Source organism: Xenopus laevis, chromosome 2L, assembly GCF_017654675.1.
Source record: "Xenopus laevis strain J_2021 chromosome 2L, Xenopus_laevis_v10.1, whole genome shotgun sequence".
Classification (NCBI taxonomy): domain Eukaryota; kingdom Metazoa; phylum Chordata; class Amphibia; order Anura; family Pipidae; genus Xenopus; species Xenopus laevis.
Window position 1 is genome coordinate 144,645,746 of NC_054373.1, and position 22,925 is coordinate 144,668,670.

General features: G+C 42.3%; 1 protein-coding gene across 8 annotated transcripts in view; it reads right to left on the reverse strand.

Moving 5' to 3' along the window:
- LOC121393082 (zinc finger protein Eos-like) overlaps positions 1-22,367 on the reverse strand; it is a 36,861-nt gene extending 14,494 nt beyond the window's left edge. For 6 of the 8 annotated variants that reach the window (XM_041582509.1, XM_041582507.1, XM_041582506.1 and 3 more), the window contains exons 1-4: positions 21,719-22,367; positions 7,504-7,558; positions 3,024-3,107; positions 2,497-2,598 (exon numbers count right to left, since the gene is read on the reverse strand). In XM_041582509.1, the coding sequence (XP_041438443.1) occupies positions 2,497-2,598; positions 3,024-3,107; positions 7,504-7,558; positions 21,719-21,736 (259 nt within the window). In that variant the 5' untranslated portion in view covers positions 21,737-22,367. The remainder of the gene's footprint in view (positions 1-2,496; positions 2,599-3,023; positions 3,108-7,503; positions 7,559-21,718) is intronic. The other 2 variants (XM_041582510.1, XM_041582504.1) reach the window with 1 other exon arrangement.
- Between the last annotated feature and the right edge of the window lie 558 nt (positions 22,368-22,925).

A 22,925-nucleotide genomic window follows, 5' to 3' on the forward strand; every position in this document is an offset into this window, starting at 1 on the left:
GTCTGTAATAAATAGGAAAAGTGGGGAATGCTCAATAACCCTCCACCTTACTTTACTAATTTGCATGTGAGCTGAATAGACAGATACTATACAACGGACCAACATCTTTCTGTTCCTTCTGGCTGACAGCTCAAATGAGTGAATCATTTTCTAGCCCAGTGATCCTCAACCAGTAGCTCGTGAGTAACATGTTGCTCTGCCACCCCTTGGATGTTGCTCTCAGTGGCCTCAGAGCAGGTGCTTATTTTTGAATTCTAGACATGGAGGCAAGATTTGGTTGCATAAAAACCAGGTGCAGTGCTAAACAGAGCCTTAAGGTAGGTTGACAATCCACATAGGGGCTACCAAATGACCAATCACAGCCCTTATTTGGCACCCTAAGAACATTTTTCATGCTTGCGTTGCTCCCCAAATCCTTTTACTTCTGAATGTTGCTCACAGGTTCAATGGTTTGGGGGTCCCTGTTCTAGGCTATAATCCTCCAGTATTTTTTTTATAACAAATAACAGAAGGTGAAATGTGCTCAAAACAAACACATGCAACGCCTCAAGCCTTATGATAAACATTCATACATAAGTTAGGGAAAGAGGGATGTAAGATGAGTAGAATGCCAGTGGAAAGGAAAGGGGAAAATGACAAGACAAGAACATCAAAAGCAGAAAAAGATGGTTGAAAATGCAAGATCAATTTAACAGGTGAATCAAGAGGGGGGTTATTTGAGAAGCTGTGAGGTGTTTGCATTTTAATAACATCTTTTCAAGATGACCATATGTTGTGCTGGCTTTGTTTTTGCTATTTAAATTGCTGAAACTACAATTTTAAGATTTTTAGGTGCTTATTCCTGGCAGTGCTAAGAGATGATTTGTAGTTAAGCCTCACAAACAGCACAAGAAATAGCAGGAAAGGAGTAAGAGTAAGGGAAACTAGGTAATCTCCAAGCTGCAAACATTCAAACATAAACTGGCAAGGGCATCTCTCACTCAGTCAGACAAGCCGGCCCTCCATTTTGTCTAGGGGAGTCTCTGAATAGATTAATAAATGAGAGTTCCAGTCCTCTCTGCATGCTTGTTAAGATTTGGTGTTTTATTGTTACTTAAAAGATACCGTCTTTGAAATAGATCATATTGAGTATATACTGTACATGTATCTGTATGTGGTATTTGACTGGATGAACTTTGATGTGTAGTGAAGTGTTTTAGTACTGTTCTTTGTTTAAAGGATTTTAAAGGGGAACTATCATGAAAATTTAATATAAGTTTCCTCATACTGAAATAAGAAACTTTCAAAAATTGTCAGTTAAATATTCTGCATAGTTTCTGAAATAATCAAGTTTATATTCACTGTTCCTCTCTTAGCATCTGTTTCTCCTCATTCTGTCTTCATGCAGGAGTTGGGTGTCAGATGAATGATCCAATAAATCTTATAGGGGGGCTTCCTTTTCTAGCAGATGAATTAGAGCTCACTCAAATAACGGATTCCATTACAAACAAAATAACTGCCTTTTGCACAAATCCTGCATGTAGAGAGACATGATTTCTGGTGATTTTAATAGCGTGAGCTCTAATACATCTTATAGGCAAAATGAGCCCCCCAATAACATATATTGGATCATTCATCTGACACCCAACTCCTGCATGAAGACAGAATGAATAGAAATAGATGCGAGAGAGGGATAGTGAACTTGATTCTTTCATAAACAGTACAGAATTTTTATTTGATTGTATTTAGAAAGTTTCTTATTTCAGTATGCTGAAGCTAATATTACATTTTTATTTCCCCTTTAAACATTCAAATGTTAATTCCATAATGGTTGTATAACTATAAAGGTTCCTGTTGAAGGTGATGCTACAGGTTTCTGAAGAAGTGGCATGGTCAACCATGAAAATCATTAAGCCAGCCGGATGCCTGTCCCACTGCTGAACTGTTTTAAATGATGTTCAATAAAGTTGATTGATTTTTAAAACAGGTGGACCTTTCCATTGTTGGCTGACCGAGTGAGAAATGCCCTTGCCAGTTTATCTTTGAAAGTATGACGTTGCCTCTGGAACCAGAGAGGAGTAGGGATTAATTGATGAAGACTTCATAACCACAAAGGTAAACTCATAGTTACCACATTCAAGTTCTATTATCTCCAAGCTGGTCTGTATCACTAATCTGAATGGTGAAAGGTGGTTTTGTTGTCAAACTATGTGCCAAGGGTATAACGGTGCCCCCATAGCTGTTCCCTTCTGAAAGCACCTTGTTACGTGAAAAGCCTTGCATTCCATGGGCCTTATAGTGCATTTTCCATTGAGGATATTAAATAAGCTATTTCAAATAAAATGTTTTCAGTGCTCTATTAACTGACAAAAAAAATGAATGCATTTGTAAATGCTATTAGCCAATGTGACAACAACTGCCCAATTTGAACTTTTTGTGGAAGGTGATGGATTGAAATTCTGGAGAATATTTCAGGAATGCATAAAAATGAACTTTTTACCAGTAAAATAGACTTACCACTCCGTGAGCGGCTTGGTGATGAATGCCGGCTATTTGGGGTGCTTACAGTGGGGCCAATAAGCGCATCTGAAAAATCCTTTTCCAGCGATGAATCTCCAGCTGCAGTGCCAAAGAAAACACCAAATGTAAGTGGGTACAATTCTGCCTAAAACATGCTTTTCACTTTGGTCCTAGCAATCACAAGGACATGTGCTCTAAACCAAAGCCGATATAAGGGCCAGTAACACCAGAAAAGAAATTGAAGGGTTTTATATGTATTTCAAGGGACACGTAAAGTCAAGCTTGGGGCAAGGCATCGCCCCCAGTAAATTAGACTTTCCTTGCCCTTTAAATATAATGTACTAATACCTTGGAATAGCTTATTACATTACAAGTTCACCTGGCCACTGAATTTAGCGATATCTGATAATATAGTCACTATACACTGGCCAGTCAGACAACTTTCTTTAAAAGCTCATGCAATTATGGGTTGGCTGATGGCTGCATGCAAGCAGCAAATCAAGTCAGTGTTCAGTCATGTTTACCTTTTGGTCGATCAAGAGCTGCAACAGTTGATGAGTAGAATATAGACTCCAGCTTATGACCGACCACAGTAGGAAAGGTGCTTCCTGCAATGTTTTAAGCATAAGAGCATTTCATTGCAGCATAAGGAGGGAGTTTATTTTAATAACACTGATGTGGCTAAGTTTAAAGGAATTGCTCAGTTTAAAAATAAAAACTGGGTAAACCATGCCTCCCAACATTTTGGAAATAATAAGAGGGACAACAAAAGTTGGCGCACATAGTGCAGTGAAATGACCACGCCCATTATTTTGTGGCCACACCCCCTATTATGTTCATTTTACAAAATTTTGCAGGTTATGAAAGTTAGAACATTTTTCTGTGTTTTTTCCCCAGTTATTGCAGTTTTGCTAATGAAGGTAATGAAGTTGTGAGTCTAACTTTTCCCAAGGGACCTGTTATCTTATATTGTTACAATTACTCATTTGCTTATCGCAAAATTGTTACAAAAGTATCTTATCTGCTGCTGTGGCTGTTCTGGGCTCTCTGCCAAAAGCCAATTAAGTTAGAAACTTTGTTTCTTTTTCTGGCTGTTCAGTGCAGAGAAAAAAAGGACTTTCCAGTACAAACGAGGGACTGTGGGTTGAGCTGTCAAAAGAGGGACTGTCCGTCTAAAAACGGGAGAGTTGGGAGGTATGGGTAAATAAATAATCTGTGCAAAATAAAAATGTTTTGAATATAGTTATTTAGGCAAAAATGTAATGAATAAAGGCTGGAGTGACTGGATGTCTAACATAATAGCCAGAACCCTACTTCCTGCTTTTCATCTCTCTTGGTTTCCACTGATTGGTTACCATCCAGTAACCAATCAGTGACTTGAGGGGGGGCACACGGGTCATAACTGTTTGCTTTTGAATCCGAGCTGCATGCTGAGGATCAATTCCTAACTCACTGAACAGTTTTGTCCCATGTGGGCACCCTTAAAGTCACTAACTGAGTCACTGAGAGCTGAAAAGCAGGACGTAGTATTCTGGCTATTATGTTAAGACATCCAGTCACTCCAGCCTTTATACATTACATTTTTGGCCAGCTAACTATATTAGAAACATTTTTTATTTTGCACAGCCTATTTACCCAGTTTTTATTTTTACACTGAACTGTTCCTTTACGCCTTTCATCTGCCATCTCAATGCCATTCAATGGGAATAAACCACGAATCAGGTTTTACATAAATTCTCCATTGATTTATGGGAAGCTTTTTACATACTACAGAGCAGTGCTTTCACCTTACTAGAGGACTAAGGGGATGGTATCTCTTATGGAAAACATGTCCAGTGTACCCTAACCTTTAAAAGAGAACTAAACCCTAAAAATGAATATAGCTAAAAACCCCATGTTTTATATAATGAGCTTATTGCCCCAGCCTAAAGTTTCAGCTTGTCAATAGCAGCAATGATCCATGACTTCAAACTTGTCACGGGGGTCACCATTTTGGAAAGTGTCTGTGACACTCACACATGCTCAGTGAGCTCTGAGCAGCAGTTGAGAAGCTAAGCTTAGGGGTCGTCACTAATTATCAAGAAGAAAATGAGTTTGTCTGTAATATAAGCTGATGCTACAGGGCTGATTATTCAATTCTGATGCTAGTTGCACTGGTTTCTGTGCTGCCACGTAGTAATCATTCACATTAATTACTAATCAGCCTTATATTGTGACATTTCTATTCTATGTGTACTGTATATTATGAGTCAGTCCCTAAGCTCAGTAAGTGACAGCAGCACAGAGTATGTGCAGTGAATAAACAGAAAAGAAGATGGGGAGCTACTGGGGCATCTTTGGAGACACAGATCTTTACTGCTAAAGGGCTTTGGTTCCCTGGAGCTGATATCGAAGCCCAAAACATAATGTACAACATTTCTAGCCTACTTTTTTAGTTTAACTTTCCTTGTCCTTTAAAGGGGTTGTTCACCTTCCAAACACCTTTTTCAATTCAGTTGTTTTTAGATTGTTCCCCAGAAATAAAAACTTTTTTCAATTACTTTCCATTATTTATTTTTTACTGTTTTTTCAAAATCTAAGTTTAAAGTTGAATGTTCCTGTCTCTGGTGTTTGAGTCTGGCAGCTCAGTAATTCAGGCGCAGACTCTAAACTGTTGCAAATTTTGCGACAATTTAGTTGATCCATTTCTCAGCAGCATCTCTGGAGTATTAGCGACTATTGTATCAATTCTAACAGCTGCCTGTAATGAAGTGATCCCCAACCAGTAGCTCGTGAGCAACATGTTGCTCTCCAACCCCTTGGATGTTGCTCCCAGTGGCATCAAAGCAGGTGATTATTTTTGAATTCCAGGCTTGGAGGCAAGTTTTAGTTGCATATAAACCAGTTGTACAGCAAAACAGAGCCTCAATGTTGGTTGACAATCCACATAGGGGCTATTAAATGGCCAATCACAGCCCTTATTTGGCACCCCAAGAACATTTTTCATACTAGTGTTGCTCCCCAACTCCTTTTACTTCTGAATGTTGCTCACGGGTTCTAAAGGTTGGGGATCCCTGCTGTAATGAAACCCAGAGATTCTGCTCAGCAGGGACAAAGATAAGAAATTTATCAACTAAATGTATCCGTTTAGAACAGTTTACAGGGTCGGCGACCCCCCTCCCAGAGTTGCTTCAGAAGGTGAAAAAAGACACTTGACACTTCAATATTAGAAAAACAGACACACATAGAAAATAGAAAGTCATTGGAAAAAATCATTATTTCTGGTGATCTATCTGAAAACAACTAGTTGTTTGAAGGTGAACCACCCCTTTAATGCTTTGTAGATATACAAAGACCAAGTGCAGTTTCCATTAAATGAGTACTCTGACAAGGGACTGTGAAATGAGAAGCAGATGAGAACAATATAGTTGAAATAAAAATGTGTTATTAAATACTGTGACCTCAGCACCTGGGCACAAAATATACAGCATAAATAAAAGCTGCAGGCAGGGGCGGATTAACGCTTAGGGGCCCATTGGTGGTAGGGGCCCATGTGTTTTTTATTGATTTTTTTTTTTAATTTTAAAAATTCACCGGGTCCAGGTGCCTCCCCCCCCAGGCTTGCTGCCTGGGACTGGGAGAACAGGTGTGCGTGACAGTGCGTCTCTCTGCGTGTGGTGCAAACAATCTCGACTCTAAGCCTGACCGGGTGTTTGGAAGGCGCTCACCAGTGACGTCACTGGTGTGCACCGCAGCCGAAGGCTTAAAAGAGTTGAGCTTTTGCACACATGCGGTCAGTCTGACTCAGTCTGCCTTCTTTGTCGTTGTGACTAGCCGCCCAAGAGTTGATTTTTATCAGCTTGCAGCTACTTACTCAATAACATGTTAATCTCCTTCTTCTCCATTGTCTTAGACAGTCAGACTTAGTCCCAGGCAGCTAGCTAGAGCAAGGCACAGGGGGTGGGGCGGGGGCCCAACGAGCCACGGGGCCAGGTCAGCCAGCATAATGGACAGAAAGTAGCAGACTAGCAGTAGCAGCTGTAGCACCCGGTCCTGCAGGAGGACTCAGTGGCACTGTGCCAGTGGGAAGAGAATTTTTTTAATTAACAATTTCAGGTGAGCCTGGGGTTGAGTCGGCCAGCAGCAGGGAGGGTGCAGGGGGCACCCGGCTGGGCCCAGTAACAGCTGTAGTGTAGAGGCAGAAGAACCAGCCTGCGCCTAAAAGTGAAACAGTCTGAAATAATTTCTGCAGACAGTAAAATAATTTTTGTAGCCTGCAGTGCAGACAGTGAAATAATTTCTGCAGACACAGTGGAATAATTTTTGTAGCCTGCAGACAGTGAAATCATTTCTGCACACAGTGAAATAATTTTTGTAGTCTGCAGACCGTGAAATAATTTCTGCAGACAGTAAAATAAAAGGTCCACTCCATGTTTAACTTTTAGACCAGGACAGCAGCTTGTCTATTGTGTCACTCTCCCTGCCCTGCTGTAGGTGCACCCTGCCCGCAGAAAGGCTCAAATGAAAATTAAAAGATTTTCAGATAAAAATAAAAATTCAAATACGGAGACTTGTGTTAATTATTCTTGTGGTGCTGTTGTTATACAGTTGGTTTTAGTCAGAAATGTCTGAAATTATTTTACTATTACTGATAATAATTTGGATGTTACCGGTAATTGCAGATTACTGTGTAAATACGCTAGCGTCATGTGCCATTGAATTAGCTTTAAACCACTAGCGTATTTACACGACGGTCTGCTTTTTTTAAACAAAAACAAAAAACAAAACATGGCGTGTACTGCCCTAGAAGGGGGCCCTGTGGAAAGTGTAGCCTAGGGGCCTCACATGTCCTTAATCCGCCACTAGCTGCACGTGCCGTATGATAGGGTTAACAAATGTCAAGTCACCAATCCTGCTTCTGTAACAAGTAGACTAGAATGTTTGCAAAGAGGACCACATTTATTCCATAAAGAAATAGGGATTTCATATCATTACAGTTATAAATATTTGAAGCGTTAAACATACCGGACATGTAGGAGCGCCCATTGTAATCCTCAATTTCCATCCTTGAGATGCTTTTCTGAAAACACAAGAAGACAGCTTTAATGTTATAATCTGAAGACTTGTCATATTTCCTTAGCAAGAATATTCTTACTCACGCCCTAGAATGAAGGAATATTCATATTATTTTTTTTTGGGGGGGGGGCAAGGGACTAAAGTAAGACAAAGACAATGAAGCATGTTTAAGCAAAGAATGGACAGTTTGCTACAGCTCTATGCTGCAGAAATAAAGCTGGCCATAGACGCAAAGATCTGATCGTACGAATCGAGGATTCGTACGATTTTGGAGAGTCCTGACATTTTTCGTCCGGCGCAGATCGGTCGTTTGGTCGATCGGACAGGTTAGAAAATTTCTGTCGGCTGCCGATAATATCTCTGCGTGTATTGCCGATCATACGATTTTCAGTGGGAGACTGTCACCAGCTTTGGTTGGACATAGATATTGTACGATTGCTGTCAGGGGCAGAACATTGCTGATCTGTTCTTTAAAGGAAAACTATACCCCCAAAATGAATACTTAAGCAACAGATAGTTCATATCATATTAATTGGCATATTAAATAATCTTACCAAACTGGAATATATATTTAATTAAATCTTGCCCTTTTACATCTCTTGCCTTGAGCCACCATTTCGTGATGGTCTGTGTGCTGTCTCAGAGATCACCTGACCAGAAATACTACAACTCTACAACTCTACACTACAACTGTAACAGGAAGAAGTGTGGAAGCATAAGACACAACTCTGTCTGTTAATTGGCTCATGTGACCTAACATACAGTACAGTGAATCCTACGATCTCAGGGGGCGGCCCTTATTTTTTAAAATGGCTGTTTTCTATTTATGAATACCCAATGGCACATACTACTAGAAAAGTATATTATTATGAAAATGGTTTATTTACACGAAGCAGGGTTTTACATATGAGCTGTTTTATGCAATATCTTTTTATAGAGACCTGCATTGTTTGGGGGTATAGTTTTCCTTTAACTAATCTGACTGGTAAGACTTTGATCTGAATGGTTAGTGGCGGGTCGGGAGATGGGAAAGTCCGATCGTATGTGAATTGTACGATCGGATCTTTGCATCTATGGCCAGCTTAAGATAATATGATTTGATCCATGTATTAAGCCAAGGGAAATAGAATTAGCATATGCCAATACATAATATATATATCCAGCCAAAAATTGTTTTTTTAACATAATTAAAAGTATGCAAATCCAAAAACAAAAATGTACCTAATAAAAGAGAACTTGATTCTGAACAACTTTCTAGTATGCATTTACTTGAATTTCCAGTGCTTTTAAAGTTGTTTGTAAATATAATTGTAACTGAAAGCAGCAGTTGCTTAAAGGAGACAATGTGCATAAAGAAGAATGAGCCAGTGTATTATACTCAAACGGGTGGTTCACGTTTAAGTTATAGAATGGTTAATTCTAAGCAACTTCAGGCCATCTCCTATTCATATTCCAGACTCTTATTAAGATCAGTGCATGGTTGCTAGGGTAATTTGGGCCCTAGCAACCAGATTGCTGAATATGCAATCTGCAGAGCTGCTGGATAAAAAAAAAAAAAATAACTCAAAAACATGACATTCCCTTCCAATATAGATTAAAAGGGAAGTTTGCTTAAAGTTAACTTTCTATACATTGTAGCATTTCCTATTCTTAACTATTAAATTGGTCTTATTGATATTCTTCATGTTTTATTTATTTTTATTTTTTTTATTGCTTGCCTTCCTCTTTCCATTTTACAATTTAAAATACCATCCGATTGTTGGAGGTCACGGACCCTGGAAACCAAAACACTAGTAATTTCAGGCTAGAATTTAATTTTAACTCTTTGTTTATAATTTATCTTTCTATTCAGGCACTCGCCTGCTGATGTTTCAGTCTCTCATTCAAGCTCCAGCTACTGGAATTCAAAACTCGAAAGCTGGTGAACAAAAGGCTGAACAATTAAAAAAAAAACAGAAACATAAAAAATGAAGATCAATTGCAAATAGCCAATTGCAAGATCTCTGTCTGCATCTGAAACGCAAAGTCTCCCTTTTGGCGCCAAAATGCAAAGTCTCCTTTTTGGCGCCGAAATGCATACTCTCGCTTTTGGTGCAAAATGCAAAGTCTCCCATTTGGTGCAAAATGCAAAGTCTACCATTTGGTGCAGAAAAATGCAAAATGCATACTCTCACTTTTGGCTGCTAAATGCAAACTCTCTCTTTTGGCGCCAAAATTAAAACTCTCACTTTTGGCGGCAAAACGCAAAGTCTGCCTTTTGGCGCCAAAGTGCATACTCTCACTTTTGGCTGCAAAATGCAAACTCTCAAAATGCTCTCACTTTTGGCGCCAAAATGCTCTCACTTTTGGCGCCAAAATGCATACTCTCACTTTTGGCGCTAAAACGCAAACTCTCCTTTTTGGTGCCAAAATTTGGTGCAAAATGCAAAGTCTCTCATTTGGTGCAAAATGCAAAGTCTCCCATTTGGTGCAAAATGCAAAGTCTCCCATTTGGTGCAAAATTTTGCACCAAAACGCAAACTCTCACTTTGCCTCCATAATGCAAAGTCTCACTTTTGGCGCCAAAAATGCTCTCACTTTTGGCGCTGCGTCCTCTCACTTTTGGCGCTGCGTCCTCTCACTTTTGGCGCTGCGTCCTCTCACTTTTGGCGCTGCGTCCTCTCACTTTTGGCGCTGCGTCCTCTCACTTTTGGCGCTGCGTCCTCTCACTTTTGGCGCTGCGTCCTCTCACGCATTTTTGGCGAGAGGACGCAGCGCCAAAAGTGAGAGGACGCAGCGCATTTTTGGCGCTGCGTCCTCTCACTTTTGGCGCTGCGTCCTCTCACTTTTGGCGCTGCGTCCTCTCGCCAAAAATGCTTTTGGCGCTGCGTCCTCTCACTTTTGGCGCTGCGTCCTCTCACTTTTGGCGCTGCGTCCTCTCACTTTTGGCGCTGCGTCCTCTCACTTTTGGCGCTGCGTCCTCTCACTTTTGGCGCTGCGTCCTCTCACTTTTGGCGCTGCGTCCTCTCACTTTTGGCGCTGCGTCCTCTCACTTTTGGCGCTGCGTCCTCTCACTTTTGGCGCTGCGTCCTCTCACTTTTGGCGCTGCGTCCTCTCACTTTTGGCGCTGCGTCCTCTCACTTTTGGCGCTGCGTCCTCTCACTTTTGGCGCCAAAGCGCGTCCTCTCACTTTTGGCGCCAAAGCGCGTCCTCTCACTTTTGGCGCCAAAGCGCGTCCTCTCACTTTTGGCGCCAAAGCGCGTCCTCTCACTTTTGGCGCCAAAGCGCGTCCTCTCACTTTTGGCGCCAAAGCGCGTCCTCTCACTTTTGGCGCCAAAGCGCGTCCTCTCACTTTTGGCGCCAAAGCGCGTCCTCTCACTTTTGGCGCCAAAGCGCGTCCTCTCACTTTTGGCGCCAAAGCGCGTCCTCTCACTTTTGGCGCCAAAGCGCGTCCTCTCACTTTTGGCGCCAAAGCGCGTCCTCTCACTTTTGGCGCCAAAACGCGTCCTCTCACTTTTGGCGCCAAAACGCGTCCTCTCACTTTTGGCGCCAAAACGCGTCCTCTCACTTTTGGCGCCAAAACGCGTACTCTCACTTTTGGCGCCAAAACGCGTACTCTCACTTTTGGCGCCAAAACGCGTACTCTCACTTTTGGCGTAAAACCGCAGTCTCACTTTTGGTGGCAAACCGCAAAGTCTCCCTTTTGGCGCCGAAGTGCATACTCTCACTTTTGGCTGCTAAATGCAAACTCTCACTTTTGGCGCTAAAGCGCAAACTTTCCCTTTTGGCGCCAAAATTTGGTGCAAAATGCAAAGTCTCCCATTTGGTGCAAAATGCAAAGTCTCCCATTTGGTGCAGAAAAATGCAAAGTCTCCCATTTGGTGCAGAAAAATTTTGGCGCCAAAATGAGAAGTATCACTTTTGGCGCCAAAGTGCAAAGTCTCACTTTTGACTCCAAAATGCAAACGCTCACTCTTGGCACCAAAATAAAAGTATCACTTTTTGCTCCAAAATGCATGCTCTCACTTTTGGCGCCAAAATGATCTCACTTTTGGCACCAAAATGATCTCACTTTTGGCGTAAAACCGCAAAGTCTCCCTTTTGGCGCAGAATGAGAAATGCATACTCTCACTTTTGACTGCAAAACGCAAACTCTCACTTTTGGCGGCGAAACGCAAAGTCTCCCTTTTGGCTGCGAAACGCAAAGTCTCCCTTTTGGTGCAAAACGCAAAGTCTCCCTTTTGGTGCAAAACGCAAAGTCTCCCTTTTGGTGCAAAACGCAAAGTCTCCCTTTTGGTGCAAAACGCAAAGTCTCCCTTTTGGTGCAAAACGCAAAGTCTCCCTTTTGGTGCAAAACGCAAAGTCTCCCTTTTGGTGCAAAACGCAAAGTCTCCCTTTTGGTGCAAAACGCAAAGTCTCCCTTTTGGTGCAAAACGCAAAGTCTCCCTTTTGGTGCAAAACGCAAAGTCTCCCATTTGGTGCAAAACGCAAAGTCTCCCATTTGGTGCAAAACGCAAAGTCTCCCATTTGGTGCAAAACGCAAAGTCTCCCATTTGGTGCAAAACGCAAAGTCTCCCATTTGGTGCAAAACGCAAAGTCTCCCATTTGGTGCAAAACGCAAAGTCTCCCAAAACTCTCACTTTGGCTTCATAATGCAAAGTCTCACTTTTGGCTTCAAAATGCATGCTCTCACTTTTGGCGCCAAACGCAAAGTCTCACTTTTGGCAGCAAAATGCAAAGTCTCCCTTTTGGCGCCAAAATGCAAAGTCTCTCTTTTGGCGCCAAAATGCATACTCTAATTTTTGGCACCAAAACGCAAACTCTCACCTTTAGCGGCAAAATGATCTTACTTTTGGCGCTAAAATGTAAACTCTCCCTTTTGGCGCCGAAGTGCATACTCTCACTTTTGGCAAACAATGTAAAGTCTCACTTTTGGTGCCAAAATACATACTCTCACTTTTGGCGCAAAAAGCAAACTCTCACTTTTGGCACAAACTGCAAACTCACTTTTGGCGCCAAACGCAAAGTCTCACTTTTGGCGCCAAAATGCATACTCTCATTTTTGGCACCAAAACGCAAACTCTCACCTTTAGCGCCAAAATTCAAACTTTCACTTTTGGCGCAAAAATGCAAAGTCTCACTTTTGGCGCCAAAAGTGAGACTTTGCGTTTGGCGCCAAAAGTGAGTTTGCAGTTTGTGCCAAAATGCATACTCTCACTTTTGGTGCCAAAATGCATACTCTCACTTTTGGTGCCAAAACACGAACTCTCCCTTTTGGCGCTACAACGCTCCCTTTTGGCTCCAAAATTATCTCACTTTTTCCATAAAACAGCATACTCTCACTTTTGGCTGCGAAATGCAAACCCTCACTTTTGGTGCAAAATGCAAACACACTTTTGGCTTAAAATGCAAACGGTAACTTTTGGCGCCAAAACGCAAAGTCTTACTGTTGGCTCCAAAACGCAAAGTTTCACTTTTTGGTGCCAAAACACAAAGTCTCACTTTGCGCAGCAAAACGCAAAGTCTCACTTTTGGCGCCAAAACGCAAAGTCTCTCTTTTGGCGCCAAAACGCAAACTTTCACTTTTGGCGCCAAAACGCAAACTTTCACTTTTGGCGCCAAAACGCAAACTTTCACTTTTGGCGCCAAAACGCGAAGTCTCACTTTTGGCGCCAAAACGCGAAGTCTCACTTTTGGCGCCAAAACGCGAAGTCTCACTTTTGGCGCCAAAACGCGAAGTCTCACTTTTGGCGCCAAAACGCGAAGTCTCACTTTTGGCGCCAAAACGCGAAGTCTCACTTTTGGCGCCAAAACGCGAAGTCTCACTTTTGGCGCCAAAACGCGAAGTCTCACTTTTGGCGCCAAAACGCGAAGTCTCACTTTTGGCGCCAAAACGCGAAGCCTCACTTTTGGCGCCAAAACGCAAACTTTCACTTTTGGCGCCAAAACGCAGACTTTGCGTTTGGCGGCAAAACGCAAACTTTCACTTTTGGCGCCAAAAGTGAGACTTTGCGTTTGGCGCCAAAAGTGAGTTTGCAGTTTGTGCCAAAATGCATACTCTCACTTTTGGTGCCAAAATGAATACTCTCACTTTTGGTGCCAAAACACGAACTCTCCCTTTTGGCGCTACAACGCAAACACTCCCTTTTGGCTCCAAAATTATCTCACTTTTTCCGTAAAACAGCATACTCTCACTTTTGGCTGCGAAATGCAAACCCTCACTTTTGGTGCAAAATGCAAACACACTTTTGGCTTAAAATGCAAACGGTAACTTTTGGCGCCAAAACGCAAAGTCTTACTGTTGGCTCCAAAACGCAAAGTCTCACTTTTTGGTGCCAAAACACAAAGTCTCACTTTGCGCAGCAAAATGCAAAGTCTCACTTTTGGCGCCAAAATGCAAAGTCTCTCTTTTGGCGCCAAAACGCAAAGTCTCACTTTTGGCGCCAAAACGCGAACTTTCACTTTTGGCGCCAAAACGCGAACTTTCACTTTTGGCGCCAAAACGCGAACTTTCACTTTTGGCGCCAAAACGCGAACTTTCACTTTTGGCGCCAAACCAAAACGCGAACTTTCACTTTTGGCGCCAAAACGCGAACTTTCACTTTTGGCGCCAAAACGCGAACTTTCACTTTTGGCGCCAAAACGCGAACTTTCACTTTTGGCGCCAAAACGCGAACTTTCACTTTTGGCGCCAAAACGCGAACTTTCACTTTTGGCGCCAAAACGCGAACTTTCACTTTTGGCGCCAAAACGCGAACTTTCACTTTTGGCGCCAAAACGCGAAGTCTCACTTTTGGCGCCAAAACGCGAAGTCTCACTTTTGGCGCCAAAACGCGAAGTCTCACTTTTTGCGCCAAAACGCGAAGTCTCACTTTTGGCGCCAAAACGCAAACTTTCACTTTTGGCGCCAAAACGCGAAGTCTCACTTTTGGCGCCAAAACGCAAACTTTCACTTTTGGCGCCAAAACGCAGACTTTGCGTTTGGCGCCAAAAGTGAGTTTGCGCCAAAATGCATACTCTCACTTTTGGTGCCAAAATGAATACTCTCACTTTTGGTGCCAAAACACGAACTCTCCCTTTTGGCTCCAAAACACGAACTCTCCCTTTTGGCGCTACAACGCAAACACTCCCTTTTGGCTCCAAAATTATCTCACTTTTTCCGTAAAACAGCATACTCTCACTTTTGGCTGCGAAATGCAAACCCTCACTTTTGGTGCAAAATGCAAACACACTTTTGGCTTAAAATGCAAACAGTAACTTTTGGCGCCAAAACGCAAAGTCTTACTGTTGGCTCCAAAACGCAAAGTCTCACTTTGCGCAGCAAAATGCAAAGTCTCACTTTTGGCGCTAAAATGCAAAGTCTCACTTTTGGCGCTAAAATGCAAACTTTCACTTTTGGCGCTAAAACGCAAACTTTCACTTTTGGCGCCAAAACGCAAACTTTCACTTTTGGCGCCAAAACGCAAACTTTCACTTTTGGCGCCAAAACGCAAACTTTCACTTTTGGCGCCAAAACGCGAAGTCTCACTTTTGGCGCCAAAACGCGAAGTCTCACTTTTGGCGCCAAAACGCGAAGTCTCACTTTTGGCGCCAAAACGCGAAGTCTCACTTTTGGCGTTTGGCGCCAAAAGTGAGTTTGCAGTTTGTGCCAAAATGCATACTCTCACTTTTGGTGCCAAAATGAATACTCTCATTTTTGGTGCCAAAACACGAACTCTCCCTTTTGGCGCTACAACGCAAACACTCCCTTTTGGCTCCAAAATTATCTCACTTTTTCCGTAAAACAGCATACTCTCACTTTTGGCTGCGAAATGCAAACCCTCACTTTTGGTGCAAAATGCAAGTCTCACTTTTGGCGCCAAAACGCAAACTTTCACTTTTGGCGCCAAAACGCAGACTTTGCGTTTGGCGCCAAAAGTGAGTTTGCGCCAAAATGCATACTCTCACTTTTGGTGCCAAAATGAACACTCCCTTTTGGCTCCAAAATTATCTCACTTTTTCCGTAAAACAGCATACTCTCACTTTTGGCTGCGAAATGCAAACCCTCACTTTTGGTGCAAAATGCAAACACACTTTTGGCTTAAAATGCAAACAGTAACTTTTGGCGCCAAAACGCAAAGTCTTACTGTTGGCTCCAAAACGCAAAGTCTCACTTTGCGCAGCAAAATGCAAAGTCTCACTTTTGGCGCTAAAATGCAAAGTCTCACTTTTGGCGCTAAAATGCAAACTTTCACTTTTGGCGCTAAAACGCAAACTTTCACTTTTGGCGCCAAAACGCAAACTTTCACTTTTGGCGCCAAAACGCAAACTTTCACTTTTGGCGCCAAAACGCAAACTTTCACTTTTGGCGCCAAAACGCGAACTTTCACTTTTGGCGCCAAAACGCGAAGTCTCACTTTTGGCGCCAAAACGCGAAGTCTCACTTTTGGCGCCAAAACGCGAAGTCTCACTTTTGGCGCCAAAACGCGAAGTCTCACTTTTGGCGCCAAAACGCGAAGTCTCACTTTTGGCGCCAAAACGCAAACTTTCACTTTTGGCGCCAAAACGCGAAGTCTCACTTTTGGCGCCAAAACGCAAACTTTCACTTTTGGCGCCAAAACGCAGACTTTGCGTTTGGCGCCAAAAGTGAGTTTGCAGTTTGTGCCAAAATGCATACTCTCACTTTTGGTGCCAAAATGAATACTCTCACTTTTGGTGCCAAAACACGAACTCTCCCTTTTGGCGCCAAAACACGAACTCTCCCTTTTGGCGCTACAACGCAAACACTCCCTTTTGGCTCCAAAATTATCTCACTTTTTCCGTAAAACAGCATACTCTCACTTTTGGTGCAAAATGCAAACACACTTTTGGCTTAAAATGCAAACAGTAACTTTTGGCGCCAAAACGCAAAGTCTTACTGTTGGCTCCAAAACGCAAAGTCTCACTTTTTGGTGCCAAAACGCAAAGTCTCACTTTGCGCAGCAAAATGCAAAGTCTCACTTTTGGCGCCAAAACGCAAACTTTCACTTTTGGCGCCAAAACGCAAACTTTCACTTTTGCCGCCAAAACGCAAACTTTCACTTTTGCCGCCAAAACGCAAACTTTCACTTTTGCCGCCAAAACGCAGACTTTGCGTTTGGCGCCAAAAGTGAGTTTGCAGTTTGTGCCAAAATGCATACTCTCACTTTTGGTGCCAAAATGAATACTCTCACTTTTGGTGCCAAAACACGAACTCTCCCTTTTGGCGCCAAAACACGAACTCTCCCTTTTGGCGCTACAACGCAAACACTCCCTTTTGGCTCCAAAATTATCTCACTTTTTCCGTAAAACAGCATACTCTCACTTTTGGTGCAAAATGCAAACACACTTTTGGCTTAAAATGCAAACAGTAACTTTTGGCGCCAAAACGCAAAGTCTTACTGTTGGCTCCAAAACGCAAAGTCTCACTTTTTGGTGCCAAAACGCAAAGTCTCACTTTGCGCAGCAAAATGCAAAGTCTCACTTTTGGCGCCAAAACGCAAACTTTCACTTTTGGCGCCAAAACGCAAACTTTCACTTTTGCCGCCAAAACGCAAACTTTCACTTTTGCCGCCAAAACGCAAACTTTCACTTTTGCCGCCAAAACGCAAACTTTCACTTTTGCCGCCAAAACGCAAACTTTCACTTTTGCCGCCAAAACGCAAACTTTCACTTTTGCCGCCAAAACGCAAACTTTCACTTTTGCCGCCAAAACGCAAACTTTCACTTTTGGCGCCAAAACGCAAACTTTCACTTTTGGCGCCAAAACGCAAACTTTCACTTTTGGCGCCAAAACGCAAACTTTCACTTTTGCCGCCAAAACGCAAACTTTCACTTTTGCCGCCAAAACGCAAACTTTCACTTTTGCCGCCAAAACGCAAACTTTCACTTTTGCCGCCAAAACGCAAACTTTCACTTTTGCCGCCAAAACGCAAACTTTCACTTTTGCCGCCAAAACGCAAACTTTCACTTTTGGCGCCAAACCGCAAACTTTCACTTTTGGCGCCAAAACGCAAACTTTCACTTTTGGCGCCAAAACGCAAACTTTCACTTTTGGCGCCAAAACGCAAACTTTCACTTTTGCCGCCAAAACGCAAACTTTCACTTTTGCCGCCAAAACGCAAACTTTCACTTTTGCCGCCAAAACGCAAACTTTCACTTTTGCCGCCAAAACGCAAACTTTCACTTTTGCCGCCAAAACGCAAACTTTCACTTTTGCCGCCAAAACGCAAACTTTCACTTTTGCCGCCAAAACGCAAACTTTCACTTTTGCCGCCAAAACGCAAACTTTCACTTTTGGCGCCAAAACGCAAACTTTCACTTTTGGCGCCAAAACGCAAACTTTCACTTTTGCCGCCAAAACGCAAACTTTCACTTTTGGCGCAAAATGCAAAGTCTCTCTTTTGGCGCCAAAATGCAAAGTCTCATGTTGGCACCAAAATGCAAACTCTCCCTTTTGGCACTGAAGTGCATACTCTCACTTTTGGCTGCGAAATGCAAACCCTCACTTTTGGTGCAAAATGCAAACTCACTTTTGGCTTAAAATGCAAACGGTAACTTTTGGCACCGAAACGCAAAGTCTCATTTTGGCGCCGAAATGCTAAGTTTCTCTTTTGGCGCCAAAATGCAAAGTTTCTCTTTTGGCGCCAAAATGCAAAGTTTCTCTTTTGGCTCCAAAATGCAAAGTTTCTCTTTTGGCGCCAAAATGCAAAGATTCTCTTTTGGCGCCAAAATGCAAAGATTCTCTTTTGGCGCCAAAATGCAAAGATTCTCTTTTGGCGCCAAAATGCAAAGTCTCTCTTTTGGCGCCAAAATGCAAAGTCTCTCTTTTGGCACCAAAATGCAAAGTCTCACTTTTGGCGCAAAAAGGCAAACTCTCCCTTTTGGCGCAAAGTGCTACCACCATTGTTCAAAGAATATCAAGGATAGAATGTAAAGGTTCAGCTATGCGCTCAGGCTAATCAAACTTCAAGCTTCCAGAAGAAAAAAACTATTTGTCCCCAAATCTCACCCTAACTGGCCTTCGGGCTAGGCCCCCCCAGCCACAGCTCCAGGCCATTGCATGGGAATCTGTGACTTAAGAAACACTCATGTTTATCAGTGTCTGTACCAAACGACTTCCGTAAAGTTGATACAATGTCAATTTAGTAAAATGAAAGATTGCAGCTAGCAAAATTATAAACCTATACATTTTATATCAGCATAAGAGAAAAATCTGTAAGGTTCATTCTACTGGGGATTATATCACAGAGAGTATACCTGTTAGACAGAATAGTTTCATGAAGAAATGTTTGTGCTAAACCAATATATTTAGCTTCTATGAAGATGCTGGCAGTCAACTGAATCAGGGCAAGACTGCTGATGTGATACACTAAAGAATTTGATACTACACCACATCCCAGACTGGCATACTATTACATCAAACAAGGATAGGTTCTAGATGAGGAAACTAACAAGAGGCAAAGTAACCGATATAAAAAAAAAGGCCTATTCAACAATTCTGTTTATACAATGCTCCCAGTACTTGATCTCTGATATTATATGAATATTTATTATGGATAAGCTTTATCTATGTGAGCAAAAACACATTCTCTGTCTTTTCGAACATTTTAAAATTACATTAAAAAAAATTAAGTAGTAAATGGAGTTCCCACAGGGATCAGTCTCTGGGCATTTTCAACCATTTGAATATCTATATTGTACTGGGCGTAAAATTAAATATTTATCTTTTAATCACTGGTCTGTTGTCAGGGTCACTGTATTGGTGAGGATATGTGGTAGTCCAGTTAGAAGCCTGATCATAATAGGGTCTTGGGAAGATACAAAAGCCCTGAAATGCAGACCAAAAAGGGGACAGGGCTTAGCCAAGAATTATTAGGGTTCTGTAGAGGCCAGAGAATTTTTTTTCTGGAATGTAGCATGACCAGGGTAAACAGTGGGCATGGACAGAACAGACTTATTAAGATGACCTTTTGTTTTGGTTTTAATAAGTTTCTCCATCCTGCTTAGTTGGCATGGCCCTATCATTTCTGATTGAGCCCTTGTTTGTTGTAGGGGAAATTGTCACTGCATTTAATACCCCTACCCCTCAAGAATGTGTTTTGTTTCTGAGCTGAACTACACTGCAGAATGCTTACACCGAGTTCTTAGTACCACACTCTTGCCATTGATCATGCTGCCATCATCCAGCCTGGTGTTAGCCACATGGTCACTTTTTTGCAGGTATAATTACTAGTACACATGGGACAATCATTTGTACACATGAAAACTGAGGGAGAAAACAAAACATGTCATTACAGCATTGATCCCCAACCAGCAGCTCGTGAGCAACATGTTGCTCTGCAAGCCCTTGGATGTTGCTCCCAGTGGTCTCAAAGCAGGTGCTAATTTTTGAATTCTTGGCTTGGAGGCAAGTTTTGGTTGTATAAAAACCATATGTACTGCCAAACAGAGCCTCAATGTATCGTGACAATCCACATAGGAACTACCAAACGGCCAATGACAGCCCTTATTTGGCACCCCATTTATCATGCTAGTGTTGCTCCTCAACTCCTTTTTCTTCTAAATGTTGCTCACGGGTTCAAAAGGTTGGGGATCCCTGCATTACAGTATACCTTTAAGTTTTCTTATGTTCCTAAGCTAAAATGAACATGGCACATAGATTGTATTCTCCAACTGGCAGAGAAGCTCAAAAACCACCACTGCTGACTGCCACCCCCTTTGAATTGGAAAGGCATGAAAATGTGATCCATGCTTGGCAGTCTAATGCACTTCCTACAGAATTTTCAGATTGAAAGATGCCTACTGCTGTCGCTCTTTTCCACATTCAAGTACAAATGAGTCTGCAATGTTAGGTTTGGTTGCTCTATATTGAAAACAAAAGAAATATGCATCCCGCTAGAATTTATTAGCACTGAGGCTGGTCCCCACCAACAAATGCATCTAGTTTCCATGGGGGGGTCCTCGCTTTTACTTCAAGGAAAACTACAACTCTATCTGTAACAGGAAGAAGTGTTGAAGCAAAAGACACAACTCTGTCTGTTAATTGGCTCATGTGACCTAACATGTATGGTTTGTTGGTATGTTTGTGAGTACAGTGAATCGTACGATCCCAGGGGGTGGCCCTTATTTTTAAAAATGGTATTTTTCTATTTAGGATTTGCCAATGGCACATACTACTACATAATATTATTATGAAAATGGTTTATTTACATGAAGCAGGGTTTTACATATGAACTGTTTTATGCCATATCTTTTTATAGAGACCTACATTGTTTGGGGGGTATAACTTTCCTTTAAAGGAGATATTCTCTTATGTAATACTTTTTAGTAGTAGGAAGATCTAGTCTAATCAACTTTTCAATTGGCCTTTATTATTGATATTGTATGGTTTCTGAATAGTGTTCCTATTCTGGTCATGATCAGCCTGTAATTGTAAATGATATATCATTGGTCACTGACTCCCCAAAACCAAAAACAGATCCACTGTGGGAGTCCCAACGACAGTGATATTTGTACTTTTACACACGTTCCCTGCTACTGATCCGACATTCTGACTTCACAACTGCTGCCAGGTTTGTGTGGTTATTAAGCCATAGTAACCAGCCAGCAATTGGAATTCCAAACTACAAGTAATAAAGTAGAAAAGGTACAAACATTTTAAATTAAAAAAAAAAAGAAAAAGGAAGACTGACTGTGAATGGTTTTAGAATACTTTTAAGTACATCACAGTAAAAGTTAGTGCTCAGGGGATAGAGACTCTTGTAGGATCTCAAGTAGCAGATACATTAGTTATTCCCTGCGAGTTTGTGGAGTCGGTGCCTGTCCCACAGAAACACGTCTGTCCGTAAAGCAACAGTGAGTAGTTTAGTAAATACAGACAGACTTCCTTTCCCTCTCCACTCACTCGTGGGGTGCGCCCATTATCTACCCCACAGGGGGGTCCCACTCCCAGGTTCACATCAGGCAGAAAGACAGAGTCAATCTATGACAGGAATGACACGGATGCATATGAGACAAATGAACAAGAGCTTGCCTGACTGAGGAAACTGGGATTTACAGCAATTATCTCGCTATTGTAAAGGACTGTACCACTCAAGTGTGCGCCGGGTCCCCTGTTACTCTTATGTTTAACCCAACCCCCCTACTGTCGCTCAGGTGAGGACTCTCATTCCCAGCCACATCTCACCTCCTCAAGGAGCCTCATCGACGCACAGCAACCCCGCGCTTCTCCCCCCACCCCGAAGCTCAGTCCCTTTAGCCCGCCGCGGGATCCGGCGGAGACTTCACCGGAGCTGAACCGGCCCCGGAGACAACTTCCGGGGCAGCTGCCAAGCGACAGGCCAACAATGAGAATGCAGAGCGACGAATGGAGGTAGGAAGTGCAATCGAGCAACTGGTGAAATAAACACGTCGGTTTCACGCCACTTCTCTCAAGAATCAGCAAATCAGCTTCGCTTCTGGCTCCCACAGCGTAATCACCGCTCTCGACCTCCCATGATGCCCCGCGGATTATAGGCCAACAATAGGTGTGCGGGACCGGACCCAGTAGGACCTTGTCTGGTCCATAAGTAGAAGGAATTGTTAAACTTACCCTCACCCTATTTACAACTTTCTAATAGATGGAAAAGATGGTCGTCCTATTGTACTGATTTCGATATGTTTACGGAATCGTGTTATTCGCTGGCAGTTACCTATGGTAACCAAACATTTCCTTTCATTATTCAAAGATAGTAACTGGTTGCTATGGTTACTGCCCAAGTGACGAATTGCCCAGTATTGGTAAATATATAAGGGGAACTATCACAGGACTTGGATCACAGGGACAAGAGAGAAGAAGGGCCCTTTCCTGCAGAGCTTACTATCCAAGTGGGTGGATATGATAAAGGCACAAGTGGTAGGGCAAACGTTTGGGCATTGATCTGGCCCAGGTAATGTTATAGTGCTTTAGCTTGGGATTGGGCTTTACCAGTAGACCTTTAGCTGGTGATCAGTTGATCTCAAATCACTCTCCTATTTCTTGATTTTCATTCAGATATTTATGTTACTGTTACAAAGAAATAGTTTTGTTTATCAATATAAATTCTCTCAAATCAATATAATATTTAAGTCATATTTTCCATGGAACAGAATGCTACCAATGCTTTTATGGATACAATCAATCGTCAGATGCGCACCCAAAAGCTCACCATATTGCAGGGTTAGACGAGTGTGTATAATAAAATTCAAATTTATTGAATGTTCCTGCTAAAATCATTAAGGGTCTTGAATGTAAGCGTGAGTAGTTTGAATTTGATTCTACAAGAGATTGGGAGCCAGTAAAGGGATATGCATATGGGAGCAACTGATGTCTAGCAGCAGCATTTATGCCTAACACAGAGACTGCTTTGTTGCTC